This window comes from Hemicordylus capensis, chromosome 2 (assembly GCF_027244095.1).
Source record: "Hemicordylus capensis ecotype Gifberg chromosome 2, rHemCap1.1.pri, whole genome shotgun sequence".
Lineage (NCBI taxonomy): Eukaryota > Metazoa > Chordata > Lepidosauria > Squamata > Cordylidae > Hemicordylus > Hemicordylus capensis.
In genome coordinates this window covers 64744472-64764823 of record NC_069658.1, presented here as the reverse complement: position 1 = coordinate 64764823, position 20352 = coordinate 64744472, and the positions used below count along the sequence as shown (strand labels likewise).

The 20352-nt window shown below is 43.4% G+C and overlaps 1 protein-coding gene across 3 annotated transcripts; it reads right to left on the bottom strand.

Annotated features, from left to right (window-relative positions):
• Positions 1–1000: 1000 nt before the first annotated feature.
• Positions 1001–18131, bottom strand: LOC128346758 (2'-5'-oligoadenylate synthase 1-like). 3 transcript variants are annotated; one of them, XM_053300390.1, is made up of 9 exons: positions 18072–18131; positions 14555–14720; positions 11184–11370; positions 8219–8409; positions 5427–5587; positions 5156–5280; positions 4761–4950; positions 3222–3431; positions 1001–2513 (listed from the first exon to the last, which is right to left on the bottom strand). In XM_053300390.1, exons 2-9 carry the CDS (start codon positions 14717–14719, stop codon positions 2357–2359), a joined length of 1386 nt encoding a protein of 461 aa, XP_053156365.1. In that variant the 5' UTR covers position 14720; positions 18072–18131; the 3' UTR covers positions 1001–2356. The 3 variants fall into 3 exon arrangements, with proteins under 3 accessions (XP_053156365.1, XP_053156364.1, XP_053156366.1); XM_053300389.1 differs by lacking the exon at positions 18072–18131 and adding an exon at positions 15016–15054; XM_053300391.1 differs by lacking the exons at positions 14555–14720; positions 18072–18131 and adding an exon at positions 12312–12422.
• Between the last annotated feature and the right edge of the window lie 2221 nt (positions 18132–20352).

Here is a 20352-nt window from a genome sequence, read left to right as displayed (position 1 = left end):
CAGGCTGTTTGCCAAGGAACCCCTGCTTGTAAACTATGCAACCTTTGCATGTTGCTGAGGATTTTACTACTACAAATATTTTTATACTGCTTTCCAACAAAAGTTCCCAATAAATAAAATGGTTCAGTGTCTCCAAAGGGCTTGCAATCTAAAAAAAGAAACATAAGACTGACACCAGCAACAGCCACTGGAAAGATGCTGTGCTGGGGAAGGGGAATACTGAAGAGTACACACTTAGTTTATGCAGTATGTCGGCAGGCTTGTGTGACCTCACTCTGTTGCTGCATGAACAGAGACTGAGCCCTAGAGATCACTCTGTATTCCCCTGAAAGTGCCCATCATGGGACAATTTGATGATGGGCAAAGTATCTTTCAGGAACAGAAATTACTGATTTTCTTACTGAAGCACTCATGATATAACTTTTGAGGAAAGCCACATAGTCTGCTCTAAAACACAAACATTTTTGCAAACTACACCTTTGTTTTCAACCTGTAGTGCATTTCATCCAAAGCAGGTTACAATGGCTAATGTACAGATTAATGTTGCATATGCTGAAAAACATTTTGGCACAATAGGAGAGGGACAGTTTCAGTGATTCCCTCCTCCCTCTGCAACTCATTGTGCTTCCTGAAAATATGTCCCTCAAAGTCTTGTAATCCTCAGGGACATATTTTCAGGAGGCATAGTGAGCCACAAAGGGTAGGAGAGACCACTGAAAATCACCCCCTTCCATTGCAAACAAAAAATGTTTTTCAACATGTACAACATTAGTCTGGATGTCAGCCAATATTACTATAACAAACATGGAATTCAGAAATTTCAATACATTTTTCAACAAAACTTCGGTAACAGTGGGGTTTCCAAATGGCTTTACTCTCTCTCTCTCTCTCTCAGGATATTTGGAGTCCAGTTTCAACATTTCAGTTAAAAAAAATGTCAAACAATGAAGAAGCAAAGAACAAAGGGAATGTCATTTTGGAAGCTAAAAACTCCTTGAGATGTTCCAACCTTTGCTCCAACTTTTTAAAAACACAAAAACTTAAATGCAAGCCTTGTCTTTTGGTTTCTCCTTTCAGAGCAGAAAACACACTTACAGAAATTTTCAGTAGCTGATCAGTGCTGATCTTTGTTCATTTTATTGAAAAAGGATGCTGAATGGGTTGTTATTCAACAAATAATGAATACAGACAAGCAAGTCCTATGTCAGGAGAAAATGTCACCTTGCACACTGCAGCCCCCATATCATCAGGCCCCAGTGGCCCCTTCTTTCTTCCAAAGTGCCCTCAAGAGATGGAGAGATTTGCATCAGAGAAGGCTCAAGGGTGTTTAATCTTTTATCTGCTTTCCCCTTTCCTCTGAAACTCTCCTCCACCTTCCAAAACTGCTTTTCTCTCTGCCAATGGTCCAAGCCAATGTTTGCCTTGCAAGTGTAGGGCTAGAACCCCTCAGACTTATAAAGATTATAGGGGAGGGTTCCACTGAAAATAAGACTGGCAAAATGATCAACCCCTCCCTTCACCTCAGCTGCTTCTCTGCTTCAAACTATTCCCTCCCTAAGGTTGCTAGCTCTGAATGAACCTATTCCTGGAGATCCCCCCCCCTCAATATTGTTTTCCAATATTTTTCACAATATTGAGCCATTAAATTCTCCAGGACTGCTTTCAATAATCCAACAGAGATGGATGCTAGTTTCTGGAGACTCCAGGCCAATCCTATCCTCCCACAGATGCTTTACAAATGAGAAGCCACTGGGGTTTCATTACACATAGCAGACACATAATAAGGCACTACACACGATCTGTGTGTAGAGCCGGAAGGGTTGGACCCCAGTGGTTCTCCCTGCAGGCGATCAGGGAGCCCTCCCTGGGCGGCTGACGATTACTGGCTCTGTCATGGAGCCAATTGGGGTAGCGGGGTCCTGGCCCCTGGGAGTCCCATAAGGCACTGCGCAAGTGCGTGGTGTCTTTTGGGGAACCTCCCGACGCCGGGAGGCTTGTTGTAGCCTCCCGGTTGGAAAGCTACTTGTGAGTCATTGTGGCGTGGAGCTGCGCTGCTGTGACACACAATCCAGGAACTTGCTTTCCAGGTGCTCCTGCACCTGAAACTCGGGTTAAACAGTGGGCTACCCCAGAGGGTTTACTGCTGTGTGCCGCTGGGAGCCGAGCAGCTCCCGGCAGTTCTCACACACAGTGGGAACCAGGCTGGGCTCCCTTAGCCCAGTTGCCACTGCACGCGAGAATAGCTTCAGTGTGTAATTTGCCTCTCAGTTTCCATTTGTGTTTTCACGCTGGGGTTTCCCTATTGCAGTGCTTCAAAGCTGGAAGCCAATTTCTATAGACAAAGGCTTGCTTGGTTTCACCAGTTATTTGTAAATAGCCAGGGCTCTTTTGCTTGCACCCCATTGAAGAGTGGCTTCAGGAGGCTTTGTTGTGCCACATGAGCTACTTCATCCCAGGCATTGCTGTTCTCACATATGTTCAAGTTTGGATTAGCAGGATCCAAAACAAGTGGCCTACGAGAAAAAGAAAAGTTATTCATATGAACACAAACAAATACTGAGATGTCGACTTCTGCTCACTGTGCATTAAAAAATAACACGACTTTGTCTTGGCCTCCCCTTGCCACACAATGTACACACCCTCCTATTCTCACCCACCCTATCTTGGTACTGTTTTTCAACAAAAAGTTAAGTAGTTTACAAAGCCGAGAAATGCAGGTGGGGGGAATTTCCCTATCCAAAATGGCCCACAATCTTAAAAAAACTAAAATGAAGCAAAATCAAGGAAGATCACCATCTCCACCACTGGAAAAATACACTATTTTGGAATGACAAAGTTAATCATAGAGCCCCTGGGACAAGCAGAAAGAAAGCTTTTCATATCTATCCAGTATTTTTTTTACCCAGAGAAGATGTGTCTCTTTAAATAATTGTGGTTAGGATTCCACACAAGTCTTCATCAACCACTCAGAGACACAAGTTGAGGCTGTATATAAATCCATTAAAAATATAAATATAGCAAAGCAAATATTCTCTAGATATATTATGGAAGCCTGGTGCAGCTCTGAAGAATTTTGGGCATACCATACTGGGAACTAACTTGGTTTCTCAAGTCCTGTATCTTTTCCTAGTAATAGAAGCTCATAGGTCCCACTGCAACTGCCATACGCATTTACTCTGTTTAAAGAGAATGGGAGTTGAACACATAATTGGGTTATTTACCTGGTTTGCTTCAAAATCACCTTTTGGAAAACTGTAGAATTTGATCTGTAATGTTTGTGCCATATGATGCAGATGTCTTGATATCTAACTAAAAGCTTTAGGACAGCTCTCATCCCCTGGACAAAGCTGAAAAAGATTGGTTTCCCAGCCAGCTCCCAGACATGGATAGTGATAAGTTCCATAGCATAGGAAGAGGGAAGCCTGCGAAACCTAAAACATAGAGCAGACTTAGCTTCAGAGAATGAAATGCTATAGGAAATACGAAAGCCATCAAACAATGGAGACCAGTAGCAAAACTTAATTTTCGCCTTCTATTGGTTATCCATGCTTCATATGGAAGTGTTTTCAGTAATAGATAGGAATGTATCTACACCAACATATTCATTTTCCCCAGGCTATTTCTGCTTCCAGCTTTTCACAAATGTATGTATCACATGTGCAGAGCCAGCGTGGTGTAGTGGTTAGAGTGCTGGACTAGGACCGAGGAGACCTGAGTTCAAATCCCCATTCAGCCATGAGACTAGCTGGGTGACTCTGGGCCAGTCACTTCTCTCTCAGGCCTAACCTACTTCACAGGGGTGTTGTGAGGAGAAACTTAAGTATGTAGTACACCGCTCTGGGCTCCTTGGAGGAAGAGCGGGATATAAAATGTAAAAATAAATAAATAAATAAATAAATAAATAAATAAATAAATATGTGCAGGAAAGTAGCAGGTTTGGAGTGGATCCTGGGACTAGGATTGCCATATTCTGGCTTTCCAAATCTGGCTGCCTAATTTACATATTGTGTAAATTGGCTTGCAGATAATTCTTGAGCAGAATAGTGACTGCATGTTTTGCTCCATAACTCCGCTTCTACAAGGGCTAGAACTTAGCTTTTAAAAAAGAAAGAAAGAAAGAAAGAAAGAAAGAAAGAAAGAAAGAAAGAAAGAAAGAAAGAAAGAAAGAAAGCTGAAATCCAGATGAATCTGGGTGGGCTAAGCAATCTGGGTGAGATGCTTAAAATCCAGGTGAAACCTAGAATTTGAGGGGGGCATGGCAACTCTACCTGGGTTAGGAAGTGAAGATGGACCTTGAGACCCCCTTCCTCCTCCTCCTCCTCCTCTCCCTCACCCCCTCCATGTCTTTGCTGCAGAAGAACTAGATGAACATGGTGAAAAACAAAACATTCTCAGCACACTCTTTCTCTCAGTCCTATGCAAATAAAACAACATGCACACATTTCCACACACATTTGTGTGCATGCATTGCCCTGGCTCAGAAACAATTTGTTTCACATGTAGACCTACGACAATCATCTCATATAGTCATACAGTATCAACAGTGAAGAGCAAAGAGTGAGCTGTCATACAGGCCCCTCTCTTAGGGTCCCAGGGACATTTGTCTCCCCATCATTTATAGCGACACCCCTGCACATGAGGCTATAGAGCCATGAAAAAGATTGAGCCCTTGTCATTTACTACTGTACTTGGGGAAAACATGATGGATTCAAAGCTAGAAAAATAAAAGAGCAAGATTGTATTTGGGAATAGCAACCTACTTATTTTCCTTGGTTGGTTTTGCAAATGAGGTTTTGAACCAGTGCTTGACTAAACGCATGAGGTCCTTCACTCTCTCGGTTGATGCCTTGACAAATTCAACTTGGTACTTCAACAGGGCCATCGTGTACAGCTGGATTAGATCACTGTCATTGCAGAGGTAGAGCTTGTGGTAAAAGCTCTCTTTTAAACCTGTTAACACCAAGTAAGAGATAAGACTAATGACACTGCTTTGGCCTAGGTTATCTTCGTATCTTAACTAAAACCAAATCCAACAGATTGTGAGCGATTGAAAAAGCTGTTGCTCTCTGATTTGCAAGCAATTACTGAACTCCAGAAGTGTTGTTGGGGGTGGGGGGTGGGAAGAATGACCCCCCAAACACAAGCTGCCTCTTACCTCTTGATAATGCAGGCCCAAACGTATCATAACAAGGTAGGACATCAAATGAATGGCCATGGTGATCTTTATAACATTTAAAATAGAACCTCAAGGAAAATGGTGTCCTTTTCTGCAAGACTAGCCTAAAAGAAAAAGTGGAGGGCATAATCACTGGCATTTCCCCTTATTTTCCATCCTTCTTTTTACAAGAGCTTTACAACAAAGGAATGAAGGCAGAAGCCATTAGTACTAAAAAAAATAGATATATAAAAGACATCTCAGTTCAGACCTGTTTGCCAATGAAGATTTTATCAGTCTCTCTCTCAGCTCTTCTAGGACTTCTGGAATTCTCCTTTTGCAGTCTTCTAAATCTTCAAAGGCGTTGCTAAAAATAACTATGTCCAGATCAGACCAATCTTGTGTATCAGTTCCTTTTATATATGAACCACCCTGTTATTGATATCGTCAGGAAGACAGTTAGGACTTGACTTCAATCCAAGTAGTCCCAACTCCCCCTTGCAAGACAGGAGCTTCTGTATGCCAGCCACTAACAGATTAACCCACACACTCCACATCATTATAGGCCACAAGCTGAGAGTATTTGCATCACAATGAGGTGTTTATAGAGCAAATGATTCTAGATGACATAAGCCCAATGAGCCATGCTACATGCTTATTGGTCATTATCCAAGGAGGCTTGGAGAATGATTCCTTTTAATATCTTGAACTATAGTGTTCAGTCAGGGCATGAGCTACACTCATCCATCAAGTGTCCCTAAAGGACATTATACTGGGACACAAGAATATCAACTGCTTCACTAATTACATTTTCCCCTACCCAGAGATACCTACATGTACAACAAAAAGTTGCACCATCTTGCACAATGCCAGTGTTTATTTTGCCTTAAGTGTGTGTGCTGTGAAGCCAAAGGTGCATCTCTCACTTTCCCAGCAAAGCAAAGCAAATACTCAGGCAAACCTCATGTGTCTCCTTACACAGATATTAACTCTAGGATGACTGAGAACATCATGTAAAGCAGTCCTGAGCCATCTAATATCCTGACTCAGGACACCAGAGACTGCTAAATCTAGAGATCTACATCTAGATCTCTTTACCCTAAAAAGAGGGCAAAGCCCAGGTTTCATTAGAGGAATAATCCCTTCATCATTCTGACCCCTGTGGCACACAGCGGAGGCGTTTGCATATTGCTAGGGGAGATCTTTGCTCTGTGTGTTCCAGGGAAACTATTGCTGAGCTTTATACCAACGTTGAGGCTTGTTGACCTTACTGGTCATTCATGAACACCCCTTAGATATTCCCTCACAGGGGATGGAGCCGCTCTGGGAAGAGTAGAAGGTTTCAAGTTCCCTGCCTGGCATCTCCAAGGCAGGGCTGAGAGAGATTCCTGCCTGCAACCTTGGAGAAGCCGCTGCCAGTCTGTGAAGACAATACTGAGCTAGATGGACCTATAGTCTGACTCAGAATATGGCAGCTTCCTATATTCCTATGGAGTGCAGCCTTCTTTCTGTCTATTTTTGTAAATAAAGAAATTTTTGCATGGGAAGATAGATCAGTATTTCCATGCAGAAAGGCCTGGTGCCAGACTCTCCATACACTCTCTCACATGCACATCCATCAAAAACCCAAAAGTTGCAAAAAGTGATGCCGAAGAGGAGACAGGTGTCATTTTGCTCATTACTAAATATGTCATGACTAATCATATCCAATTGGTGTGCAGCTACTTTCCTCACATCAACTGCAGCAACAAGGAATGCACGATCTAGAAAGGACTGGGTCTATTAGGCAATGTGAGGCAGCATGCCACAGCAGCCAGCAGGCACTGGAGGACCAATGCAAGGGCAAATTGTAAACTGCTAATTTTTTCCACCATGAATCAGGGGAGGTCTCTCTGTGACATGATTATCTAGAGCAATCAGCTAAAGATTATTGGCACTGTCCTCCACATCCCCTACATCTCTTGCATGCCACTGGGTGGTTAGGAAAAGGAAGAGGAAGAAGAAATGCCACAAGGGGGAAAGAATACAAAAGATGCTCTCTGGGACATCTCCAGTACTTCCCTTTCAACATTTCCTTTTTTACTCCTTCCCCTTTTCATTATCAGCCCAGCAGCACATGAGGAAGTCAAGGAAGATGGAGGAGGCCATGCTTACTACTAGAAATATTTATATACTGCTCTTCAGCCACAGTTCTCAAAGCGGTTTACATAGAAATAGATAGATAGATAGATAGATAGATAGATAGATAGATAGATAGATAGATAGATAGATAGATAGATAGATAGATAGATAGACAGACAGACAAGAAAGACACCCTAAATGGCTCACAATCTAAAAGAGAAACATAAGACAGACACCAGCAGCAGCCACTGGAGGGATGCTGAACTGGAGTTAGATAGGGCCAGTTGCTCTCCCCCTACACAATAAAGAGAATCACCACTTTTAAAAAGCTGCCTCTTTGCTCAGTTAGCAATGGAACAAGCTTAACAAGTAAAGTGGTAGTGGTGGCTAGTGTCAACGTGAAGCAGGAGAAGGCAGGCATATATGTGTGCGTGCACCTGCCCATATGCCTGCCTGCCCACCAGTCTAGTGGTAGTGGTAGTGGAGAGAAGGAAGAGGAAACAGGGTGTGCAAGCACAAAAAGGGGGAAGCATTTGGCATCCCTTCTTTGGGCACTAACGTCTTGGACCACCACTGCTTTTCTTGGACCTCCACTGCTGTGAAAGGCCACCATTTAGATCATCTGCCTTAGGCATCAAAATGTCTTGGGCCATCTCTGTTAGGTTGAGGAAGGATTTCCATTTTTCCAGAGTACAAGCTATTGCACTTCAAATGCATAGAAACTGAGATGCCCCACAACCAAAGCACTACTCTTGAGGAGAGTTATGCGAACTGTATGTAACAAATAGGAAACTAGTGTATGTTTATTGTACAAACAAATCATTGCGTAGAAGAGTTGTTAAGACACAGAACACCAGATACAGTCAATGCAAACTTCTGCTGTTAGCAAGTAAGAACATACTATTATGATCAATCTTGAGTGGGATGTGACATCATCAGTACCTTGATAACAAAAGCTATTGACAAGGGAAAGCTGTCTTTGATCAAGGCAATCATTCTGTCTATTTCTGATGCACAGGCTAGCCTTGTAGGGCCTGAGATGGGTCGGAGTTTTGCTTCCAAAAATCTCTCTAGTTCTATTGGTGTTCTATACTCCAAGACGTTTTCAGGTTTGAATCCAGTGGACATTTGAGCTGTGCAAAGAGAAATCAAGGCAACATTACACGTTTTCCTGAAAAGATAGCATGGAAAGAATTCTCAGGTTTTATGGCTATTCCGTATTGTGTCAAAGTCATCTCCAAACCTATACAGGCATGCACTGCAGATCATTCGGTCTGGCAGATCTCGAACTCAAGACATCTTCTCAGAAAAGAATTCAAAGAAAAAACTCCTCCCAAACATACGCAGTTGCAATATATATATATATATAGCAACCCATCCATGTACAAGTCTCAATTTCAGGAATAATAAACAGCCTGAGTTCAAAGTTCACATCCTGCTAGTCACTAGACTCAGGAGTTCACAATGAAAGAACCAATGTAAGAATGTTAGTGCCAGGCGCATAGAGAGTGGACAGTGAGCCTATGTTCACATAGTGAACATGGGCAGCCGCCTCTCTTATGGTGGTGCCACCCCATGGTGACATGCGCACTCACACATGGGTACACCCCCCACTCAGGGGCAGAGCAAGGTTGGAGTGGGCCCAGATACAAGATTTTAAAATGCACCCCTCTCACTGAAGCTCAGCTCATGAAGTAAAGAAATCTTAAATGAGGCTGAATAGTGGTAACCAAAAGCACAGTAAAATTTATTTTTTACACACACACACACACACACACACACACACACACACACACACACACACACACACACTATGTGCCACAATTGAACAGCATCCTAAATTATTTTTTTAAAGGTTTTGTAAATTGTGGACGATGCAAGTCATTTAATCGTCCTAGAGGAAGACATGCTATTCTGGTAGTTCCAGGTCTTAACACACACATCAATTTTGGAGGATGAATACAACGGAAGGAAGCCCGGACAGGTGCGTGGCTGGGGGAGTCAGTCATGTGACTTGCCTCTGGGGGCTCCCCCAAGGCAGGGGGACCCCAGACAACTATCTCCCCTTGCCCTATTATATTTACGCCCCTGCCCCCACTCATTCCTCCCCCAGGCTGGGGCTCCCACCTCTGCCACCACCAGCCACCTCCATCAGCTGCTCACCCAGCTCCGCCCATCCTCCTTCCATTGGCCAGGAGCTTGCACAGGTACCCCCCACCCCCATCATTCATCCCCCAGGCCAGGGCTACCACCACCAGCCACTCGGTTAGTGCTGTTATCATCTCATCGACTTGTAGCAGAGTAAAGAACCTGAATGCAGTGATTCACCTTCATTCGCCTGTGCTGGGTCCCTTTCACTTAAAACCCAGACTGGCACAACTGTTACTGCACAACAGCCACTGGGCCATTTTGTACAAAGGGCTTAGGGTTCCCTATTGCCCGTCTTCAAAACACCTCTAGTTCTTGGTGTGGCTTATGATTTAGATGTTGAGATAAAGCTATGTCAGTCATGTTGGACAGGCGTGGAGGAAATAGAAATTAAGACCCTTCTAGTTGTAATGTTGCCATTCAGTTGCAATGCTATTAATTTTGGGTTGCCAGCATTCATCTTAGGCTGATGATACAATTAGGATACAAGCAAGACTCAAACATAAGTGAGAGAAGCTATCACTGTTTAAAGTTGCAACCACACATTAAAGGCTGTAATTACATTCAGCTGATATTTTCTTTAATGCAAAATATAACAGAATCAGAAGCACACAAACCAGGTGTGGATAACTGTGATGGTGGCCAAGAGTTGGGAGGCAGGTTAGCTGAGAGGAGCAGCCAAGTGGGAGAGAACTAGACACTTTTAAGAGTTGGAGTATATATTCTAGAAACATAGGAAGCTGCCATATACTGAGTCAGACCATTGGTCCATCTAGCTCAGTATTGTCTACACAAACTGGCAGCAGCTTCTCCAAAGTTGCAGGCAGGAGTCTCTCTCAGCCCTATCTTGGAGAGGCCAGGGAGGGAACTTGAAATCTTCTGCTCTTCCCAGAGCGGCTCCATCCCCTGAGGGGAATATGTTACAGTGCTCACACATCAAGTCTCCCATTCATATGCAACCAGGGCAGACCCTGCTTAGCAAAAGGGACAAGTCATGACTGCTACCACAAAACCAGCTCTCTAAGGGAATTCACTGAATTCTGAACCACAGCTCAATGGCAGGGCAAATGCTTTGCATACAGGAGATTCCAGTCGCAGTCACTAGCATCTCCAGTTAAAAGGTTCATGTGGCAGCAATAGGAATGACCTTCTGCCCAAAACACTCGAGAACTGCTGCTAATCAGAGCAGACAATACTGGCAAGATGGACCAGTGGCCTGACCCTGTATAAGGCAGCTTCACATGTTGGACACCCAGTTTCTAGAGCAGGGAGAGGCCCAATAAAGTTACATTGGCCAATTATCATCAGTTCCCCAAAACATATACGGTCACATGAGGTGTCTGGAATTCTGTAGGGGGAGTTAGGCATTTTTCTGAAGAGTAAAAGCTAAAGGTTAGCAGTGGTGATGGATAGTTTCATAATACAACACTGAGGGACCAATACCGGCCATTGTTTGTTTTTTATTGTGATTTCCCCATATGCAACTGCTTTGTTGGGTCTATATGGGGTTGGTGGTGGTGGGGAGAGATACTGAGTATCAGACCATTCCTTTTTCTTTGAGGAGATTTTAAGGAGGTTCCCCTCAGTGGTTTCCTGCAGCTATTAGTCAACGTTCCATTGGGAGGAAATGGGGAGACCTGGGCATCAGATGGGACAGAATGATGAGAGATGACCAGCAGCTCTAAGAAGCAAGCTTTCAATCCAGGAGATCCTGGATAATATGAACACTTCAGAATTAAGTTCAAAAGAGACATGATACCTCTTTTGCTCGCAGTGAAGTGATGCTCTTGTTTCTCATGGTGTTCCCTGCCATGGACTGTTCCAAATTGCTTGGAGCACATTCTACAGGATGTAGATGTTTCCATAGCCACAAATTTTATTTCCCTTTGAAATGTCATATTCCAGCACCTTTCCTGATTGCTAGTCTGTGTCTGTTCATGGTCAGTCTGTTATGAGTGAAGAGCAAGTGATGAGAGGAGAAGAACTGGATATATTGTCCTTTGGGGGAGGGCAAAATAGACTAAAAAGGTGGGAGGAAGGGGTTCTGGGCACCTTCCAGATTAGACCCTGCAATGGGGTCATAGTGTATCTCTAAAGTGTGCTTCCACACTTCCTGTATTTCGACACAGCAGTCCCTACACTGACAGCAGGGTGCTGTTCGTATTCCCAATGCCTTGTTTTGAATTTAATCGCTGCAATACAGTGCTATAACGTCATATATCCGGTGTAAAAAAGTTGCTGGTTTTTTCGGGTTGTTAGTTGTCACAAGACTGCTCCCCCTGCTGGGCGCTTTGCGATTTACATTTTGAATACAATTTGCCTGAACAGAAGCATTTTGCCACTGTTGAGTGGCTAATCTGGAAAGCACCCTGGAGAGACAGTTTCCAATTATTTTTTTAAAAGATATATCTAGGGCTAGCTTTAGGGGTGGGCAAGCCAGGTGGTTGCCCAGGGCACCTACCTGTAGGTGGTGCTGCGTTGAGCTTGGTGGCTCACTACTTGTTGAGTGTACTGGGTGACACATACAGAAAAAGGTGCACCAGCAGAGTGAGAGAGCAGCCTAACTGAACTTCACAACTAGTGGGCCAGTACAATGGGAAAGGGGTCATTTTTGATGCTTTCCCCTTCCCCATGAAACTCTCTGTGCCACCTGGAAATATGTCAATCCGATCAAAAGTCCCTGCTATTGACAACTCTGTTAGCCTAAAAGGATCTCAGAAAACAAATCGAAACATTCTGAATAATGGCCAACATTCAGAGCGAGGGAGAGTGCAGCAAGAGAGCAGCCGAACATAATGGTAGGAATACAACTCTAAACATCCCCTGAAGGCCTTTGTGGCTGGGGATTAGTGTTCCCTCTAAGACGTGCATGTTTGCGCACACTCACACATTTGTTGATGTCCACTCAGTTCGTTTTAGATCCCACACCGGTTGAATCAGGAAGGCCCCACTCTGAATGCAAGTGCGCGCACACTGCCTCGATATTGCTGCCCAGAACAAAACTCACCCCGCACACAGATGGAAAAAAGATGAGAGAGAACACTGCTGGGGATGATGGAAGTTGCAGCCCAACAACACCTGGAGACCCAAGGTTGGGAACATATATATTAAGTATGTGTGTGTGTAAATTTAAAAACTGTCTGTCTTCTCTCCTGCATTAGCATTCACAAGTGACACCTAACAGATGGAAAGGTCTTTTTGGAGTCACTTATAAAAATACCCTCATATGATGCATTTTAAAATTTCAGCACAACCCTGTGAGTTGAAGAATAAATGCAAACCAAATATCGCTGAGAGCGCCCTCATAACAATTCAATCAAACAATGTGGAGTATTTGTGCAAGTAAATACAGAGGGAGGAATTTGCAGTGGCTTCCCCCTATGGAACCTTTTTTAAAAACACCTGGAGACTCACTAAAGAGCTGCCCTGAGCGCTGGTGTAAGCACAAGGGAGCCTTGGTGAGGGCCCACTGCCCTGAGGAGGCCCACCGCTGATGACGCCCTGGACCTTGGGGAGGATTGAGCCCAGCTAGCAACCAGAAGCCGCCAAATGGGAGGGCTCCCTTCCCCTTGCAATGGTAACGAGTGTAGCTTTCCTTCCTTCTTGGCTTTCTTTCATACCAACAGTTGCAAACACAATAAAGAAAAATGGGAGGATAATAAAAATCAAACAGTCACGGAGCTTTCTGCCCAAGCTGTTACCAGGGAGCCATCTTGGCTATCCTCTTCTTCCATTCTTGTCATGCCCGTTGCCGCCCCCCGCTCAGTGCTCTATGTAGCATCACAATGATACTAAGTGGGGACTATGTGGGGGGGGGGGGACAGGGGAGGGACATGGCAGGTGCCTACCATCTAGTGGAACGCTGCTATTGGTCCACCACGAATGAACGAAAGTTGCAGCTAACTACTGCCATGGTAAACAGAAGAGGAAGAAAGTTCACCTGCAATCAGCCCTAACAAGCACCTACTGGAGTGTAATAAAAGTGTTCTGATTGCACTAGCATTTAAGGAACATTTTGGCCAGGTTTTTCAGCACATGTGTGTCTGTGTACACACACACACACACACACACACACACACACACACACACACACACACACGATATACACACAGCAGTGAGGCATGATCAGTCACCAGCCCCTAGTGCACACTTTTTGCAACAATGGATTCTCAAACTTGTTGGACTACAACTCCCACCATCGCCTGCCACAAGGCCATTGTGGCTGGGGATGATGGGGGTTGTAGTCAACATCATCTGGAGACACAAGTTTGAGAAGCCCTGGGAATCTTTTCTTTTTAAAGAAGGCCATGCCATTTCTCTCTCACGTACTACTGTTTTAGTACATTGCACTACGCATATCTGCTAAAAGCCGTGTAAGGTAAAGGTAAAGTGTGCCATCAGGTTGATTTCGACTCCTGGCGCCCACAGAGCCCTGTGGTTTTCTTTGGTAGAATACAGGAGGGGTTTACCATTGCCTCCTCCTGCTCAGTATGCCTTTCAGCATTTTCCTATATTGCTGCTGTCCGATATAGTACCAGCGGAGATTCTAACTGGCAACCTTCTGCTTGTTAGTCAAGCATTTCCCCGCTGTGCCTCTTAAGGTGACAAAAGCCATGTAAGTGGCTCTAATATATTAAGAGCTTGACGTGGGTTTAGCTGCTTATTTACACTTTCAGAGACTTAACAGGCTACTTTAACAGGGAGGAGAGCTGGTCTTGTGGTAGCAAGCATGACTTGTCCCCTTAGCTAAGCAGGGTCTGCCCTGGTTGCATTTGAATGGGAGACTAGAAGTGTGTGCACTGCAAGATATTCCCCTCAGGGGATGGAGCCGCACTGGGAAGAGCAGAAGGTTCCAAGTTCCCTCCCTGGCTTCTCCAAGATAGGGCTGAGAGAGATTCCTGCCTGCAACCTTGGAGAAGCTGCTGCCAGTCTGTGAAGACAATACTGAGCTAGATAGACCAATGGTCTGACTCAGTATATGGCAGCTTCCTATGCTCCCATGTTCATTGTGAGGTGGCTTGCTATGTATTTCATTCCACAAAATAAACACTAAATTAAAAAACAAACACCACCACCCTGGTGAGCTCAGGCTTGAACGAAAAAGAGGAGTAAACATTCGCTCCATCTTACCTTCTCATGGTGCTGAGGACTTGCTCTCAAAACTTCTGTGCCACAAGTTTGGCAGTGAACTTTCCCAAGATGTTTAGCTCTAAAATGGTACCTCAGAGCTGTACGGCTGACAAAGTCATTCCCACATTTTTCACAGTTGTAAGATTTGGGTTTTAGACCCCACATCCTTTAAAAGTGCAGAACAAGATTAAAATATATATATTTGCACAAATATACAAACAAACTCTTCATAATATATTAGGTACCAGATGCAATGCACTCGTTGGTTATATAGGTTACCGTTTCATTGTTTTGAAATCTGTTGATCAGAGCCTGTTTAGCTGGTAACAAGTAAGATGATCACTCCTAAATCAACTGACTAAATTATTCCTGGAACTCTAACTCCTTTCCATTTGTTTTTCACACACACAATTTAAAATAGTAATTAAAGGAAGGAATTTTCTGCCAGAAAGGAATCTTACCTTAGCAAAGCCATCGTGTTTGTATTTCATGGCAAGTAGTATGTTTATGTCTTCGTTTCCCAGTTACACTCTTTGGACAGCACCATCCCCAGATGCTTAGAATTGTGGGAACTGTAGTTTATGCCACCTCTCTATAGGACACCTACTTGCTCTCTTTGAAACCTGAAAATTATCTTGGCTCCTGGATTCCAAGCCAGGAACACCCGAAATGAAGGCATCTTTTGATGCTCTTGCAAGCTCTCTCTGCATTGATCAAACAAGAGCTTCATATCGAACATTAAACCATATTTCTTGTCGTTCAGTTCCCTGCCACTTTACAAGACATGTAATCAGTGTTGATTGCCTTCACATGGACAACACTTGATCTACAAATATTTGAAAGAAAAAGAACCCCATTTTTTAATGCTTCATAACGTAAATGCAGATGAAATTGGCTGCTTGGCACAGGCACATGTAAATTTCTGTTCTTTTTAGGATGCTTAGTGTGCAGAGATACACAATAAATGGGAAGGAATGAAGGGCTGAAGCACAGGAGCTGTTCTTCCAAGTTAATCAAGGCTCACAAGGGACCAACCCCAAGGAAGTCATGGCCTTTCCTCTGATAGCTCTTTCTGCTAATCTCATCTGGCTGGAGAGCACTTGCACATACTAAAAATCAGTTTTATTAGCCTACTTTCTAGTAGGCTTATGAGATCACCCAACATTCTTTGTGTGTGTTCGTCTGTCCATGTATCTCCCTGCCCCCCATCAACTTCAAAATGCCTGAACCAATATGAACCAAATTGGGTACAATTGTAGGGACAACTCAACAGCATAGTTTGTGATGATGTCATCCACCTTAATCCAAGATGGCAGACGTATAAATTTTTGAGGAACAAGTGGGCTAACTTGTGAACCTCCTAACTGATCTGAACCAAATTAGGAACAATTGTAGTGAGGGACACCCCAATGATGTAACCCACCCTGATTCAAGATGGCAGACATGTTCACTTTTGAGGCTCAAATGGGCCAATTTGTGAACGGCTTAACTGATTTGAACCAAATTTGCTACAGCTGTAAAGACACCTTAATGGCGTTGTTTGTGATGATGTCATCCACCCCAATCCAAGATGGTGGACATGTGAACTTTTGAGGACTGTCTAACCGATTTGAACCAAATTTGGTACAGTTGTAGTGAGTGACACACAGGGACACCTCAATTGTGTAGTATGTAATGATGTTATCCACCCCAATCCAAGATGGCAGATGCATGAACATTTGAGGTGCAAGAGATCTAACTTATGGACTACGATTTGAATCAAATGTAGTCCAGTTGTAGAGACAGTGAAAGGAAAGTAGGCTGGTTAGTTCTTACTAGAACAACTTGTTACTACTTCATGACATGCTATCAGATTGGAATGACAACAGGTACATTATCTGCCCTATTGTGCCCTGTTTCAAAGTATCCTGTGGACCCAGAACCTATTTCCAGAGCAAAGGTAAAATCTGGGATGTTAATATATCCATTTGGGTGCCTATCCTATCCTATCAGCATATTTTCAGGATGCTGCTATTTCTCTTTTACAAAGTGGGCAGAGATTCAAACTCAACCTGAATTGAAAGACAGCCCCGTTATACTTTTTTTCTCCGTGACTGATCCAAGAAAAAGATTTGACCAATCCAAAAAATGTAGTAAACTGATCTAAATGTTACTAACCCATAGAACATAAGCCCATTTTCTGGGTTTATTTGGGGTTTTGTTGAGGTTTCTGAATTTTGCTGTCACTGGAAATCAGGAAAGAAGAAGGTAGAAGAGAGGAGAGGCCTGTTGCTTTCCAGCTGCAATCAACTGGAGCAAACTGCAAAGATAAACAGTTTGTGAAGGAAAGAGAACAGCAAGCAGCATCCAGATTAGTTAGCCATGACTCTGTACCATAGATATTAGACAAGTTAGTCAGGACTCAAATGAGTCCCACTAATTTAAGGACTTAGGCTGGATGCGGCCCAGCACAATCCAAGAGTTATATCCCCTCCAATACAAATACTATGAGCAAAACTGGGCATATGCCTCTCAGAATGTGTAGTGTAGCTTTTTGAAACATTACATGTTGAGGGGGGGTGGGGAGATTTGTCTTCCCTGGGCCAGCCTGTGGACAAAATTCTCTTTCTAGTAAGAGCACCTGGAGGAGGAGGAGGAGAAGTTAAGACATTAAGAAAGAGGGAAGAGTGTGATTCTCGCCAACTCTTGCCTCTAACAGGAAACAATAACTTTGACATACTTTAACAGTACTGTTTTCTAGATTATTTTATTTTCTCTCTGATGTATCCCCAGAGAGTGCCAAAACTGCTGATGGAATAAGAAAAGACAGAACTGGACAATGTTAGAGAAATTTCTCAGAAGGAGAGCTAATCAAATAAATATATAAATCAAATAAATAAATAAATAAATAAATAATCAACGGATTTGTTTTCATGCTTGCAGTACAATTGTTTGACACATTTTAGGGTTGGAATTTTCTCTCTGTCACCGTCTTATTTATTCCCTGTAACTTGAAGCAAACCATTCTTTGAGTAATCCATGACCCACGTCCTACAATTTGTAATCAATAAGGTTGTTCTCACAACCTCTTACCTGGGCAGTGGGGAAGGAGGGCTGACCCCACACACCCCACACATGATCAGAGGTTTCTGAAACCTCCACCGCTCACATGCCCACATACCTGCTGGGCGGTGAGTGGCAGAGTGCCGGAGGCAGTGCAAAAAGGCGCACCGCGTCTCCATGACCTAAAAGGCACCACGCATGCCACACAGTGGAGTGGTTGCTCTTAGTATAGCAAGCTTGTTCCTTCTGCCCGGGTTGCTGCCTAAAATGGTGGCAGGCCAGTTTGGAGCCCTGCTACCCAGGGTGATTACTCACACAATCTCCTAAAAGGCTGAGTAGCAAAGTTGGACTCCGATGGTCTGGAGCAGCCAGGATCAGAGTGCCCCTGATGCTCCAGACAATACAGGCTGCCTGAGGTAACCCAGGCAACTCGTATTGTGTGTGAATGGCCTCATTTAATTGAATACAAACTTACCCTGGCCATGCCACAAGCTCTCCTCACCATCCTTTTTCACCACCACCCCATCTGAAGGGGCTCCAGTGTTGATGGTAGTTGTATCCTTGCCATCTCTTTCAATATCACAATGGTCCAATTGTGATGTGAAGATATGTGAAACCAAGCAGGGCTATATAGCTCCTGCCCTACCTGCATCAATGTCTGGGGAACTAAGAGAGGTGGAGCACAGTCAGGAACAACAACACAGAGGGAAGATACAGATAAGAGGGGACATCTACTAGGAAGTGCTTGCTATTACAGCATGGAGAGTAGGAGAAGGAGGTACTCAGATGCTGAAGCTGACTTCTCTAAGAAATTGTTATATACTCCTGCTTGATCCCTTAATGAGGGCAAATCTCACTTGAAGCACAACCCTCACCCGCAAACTATCAATACAACAAAGAAAAGTCCCAGCCAGAAAACTAATGCACTCTCTCTCTCTCTCTCTATCTCACACTCACTCACACACACACACACACACACACAAAACAAGCCACTTTGAGAGGCCTTGGGCTGAAAGGCAGTGCACAAATAAGTTATTCTGTAAGACTAGCTTTCTGTTAATCTACAACTACTGGCTTATATAGAGGTGTCACTGGCACCAGACTTTGGGAACCAAGCCCATGGGCCCTGCCCTCACAGGGGGCCCATCAGCACTCCTACAGCCCACCAACCAGTGCCAGGAATCTCTTGCCTGCGCCTGGCATGCCAGCAAGAGGAGCCATTACTCTCCACTTTGCCGCGCTTGGGGAAAGCCAGGCTGCTGCTTCTCCTCACCCACCCGACGATCAGCTGTTCAGTGGGTGTGCGGGGCTAGCTAAGGCAGAGTGCTGTGCACACTGCTGTTTCTCTGCTTGACCTCCTGTTCCCAGCCTGCAACCCACGCAGGGAAGAGCTTCCCATTAGATTTTCCTTTTACAACATCATCAGTGTTTTGTATACCTCATCCTCTTGGTCCCCTTGGATGCCAAGCACCTTGGGATGCTTTGATTGGGTTCATTGGTTCCAGTTTGCATATTAATCCTTTTCTATCTTATTATTGGAATGTTTGATTGTATATTGTACGCTGTGTTAGAGGCTTCATAAAGTGATGGAGGGAAAAAATTTTAAGCAGTTGCTTCTCCACAGTTGCTGTGGATACAAGCCTTGGTCTTTTAGGAGGCATTCAACCTCATCATAGCTATTTGGAACAAAGGACAGGTGCTCAACACTGGAAAGTTGATTCAGCAGTTTGAACTACTTGGTCAAGTTCAAGTTTAAGCTTCCAAAAAAACCCCACAACAATGCCTTACTAGTATTTCTGGACAAAATATTCTTTCCTTCTGTTTGATCTTTGCAACACATTGAAAGCTATGTTGGTTTAAAAAAGAACTCCACCTTTCTGTTGATTGAGAAATGTCCAAGGTGCTCAGCAGTAGCAAAAATAACACAATTACTATTAAACAATTTTTAAAATATATACAAAAACAGCCTTCATATGCTAACAGCTCTTTAAGTACATATGGGGTGGGGACTGCACTTTTTCAAGTGCAGGGAAAAGGAGAAAAAGAATTCCCTGACCTCTGAGTTTGTAAGTATTAGCTCTAAATCAAACCTTTTGGTATTATTAACATGTGTAGATTGTTCTAAAGGTATTTTTATTTTAAAAATGCAATAATTGCATTTCAACTACAGTCAGAAGTGTCATTAATATTGTAAAAGATGATAATCCATCTAGAATGTAATCTAGTTAGGATAACAACAAAACATTAGCTAAGTTTTTAAAAAACAAATCTTTTACAAATTTAGCAGCATTTAAATAACTTGAGAATGATGCTAGTGTGCTTAAAGTTGGTCCAGTTTTGGTTTGGTTTTTTAAAAGATACACAACCTTGCCAAACGTGAAACAGTAACATTTACCATGTGGTGGAATTAAATAACTACGTGAAACATGATATAGAACTCCAAGAGTTAACATATACATCCGGATACATAAATGCATACAAGAGTATATGGTTAGATGAAGCAGCATTGTTTTGTATTTCAGAGTGCAATGAAAGATAATATCAGCAAAGCAATAAAAACCCCAATCTGACTAAAGAGAGAGGGGGGAAATCCATTTTATGGGCTCAAGCAGAAAGATGTATAAATCATGTAAGTAGGACGTCAGCCTTCTAACTTCCTGCAGGACGTATACATGAAAACTATTTTGGCTACCATTACATTTCGTGCAGCATTTTAGAAAAGCATACACAATTCAATCTTCTCTAGAGTCATGCTG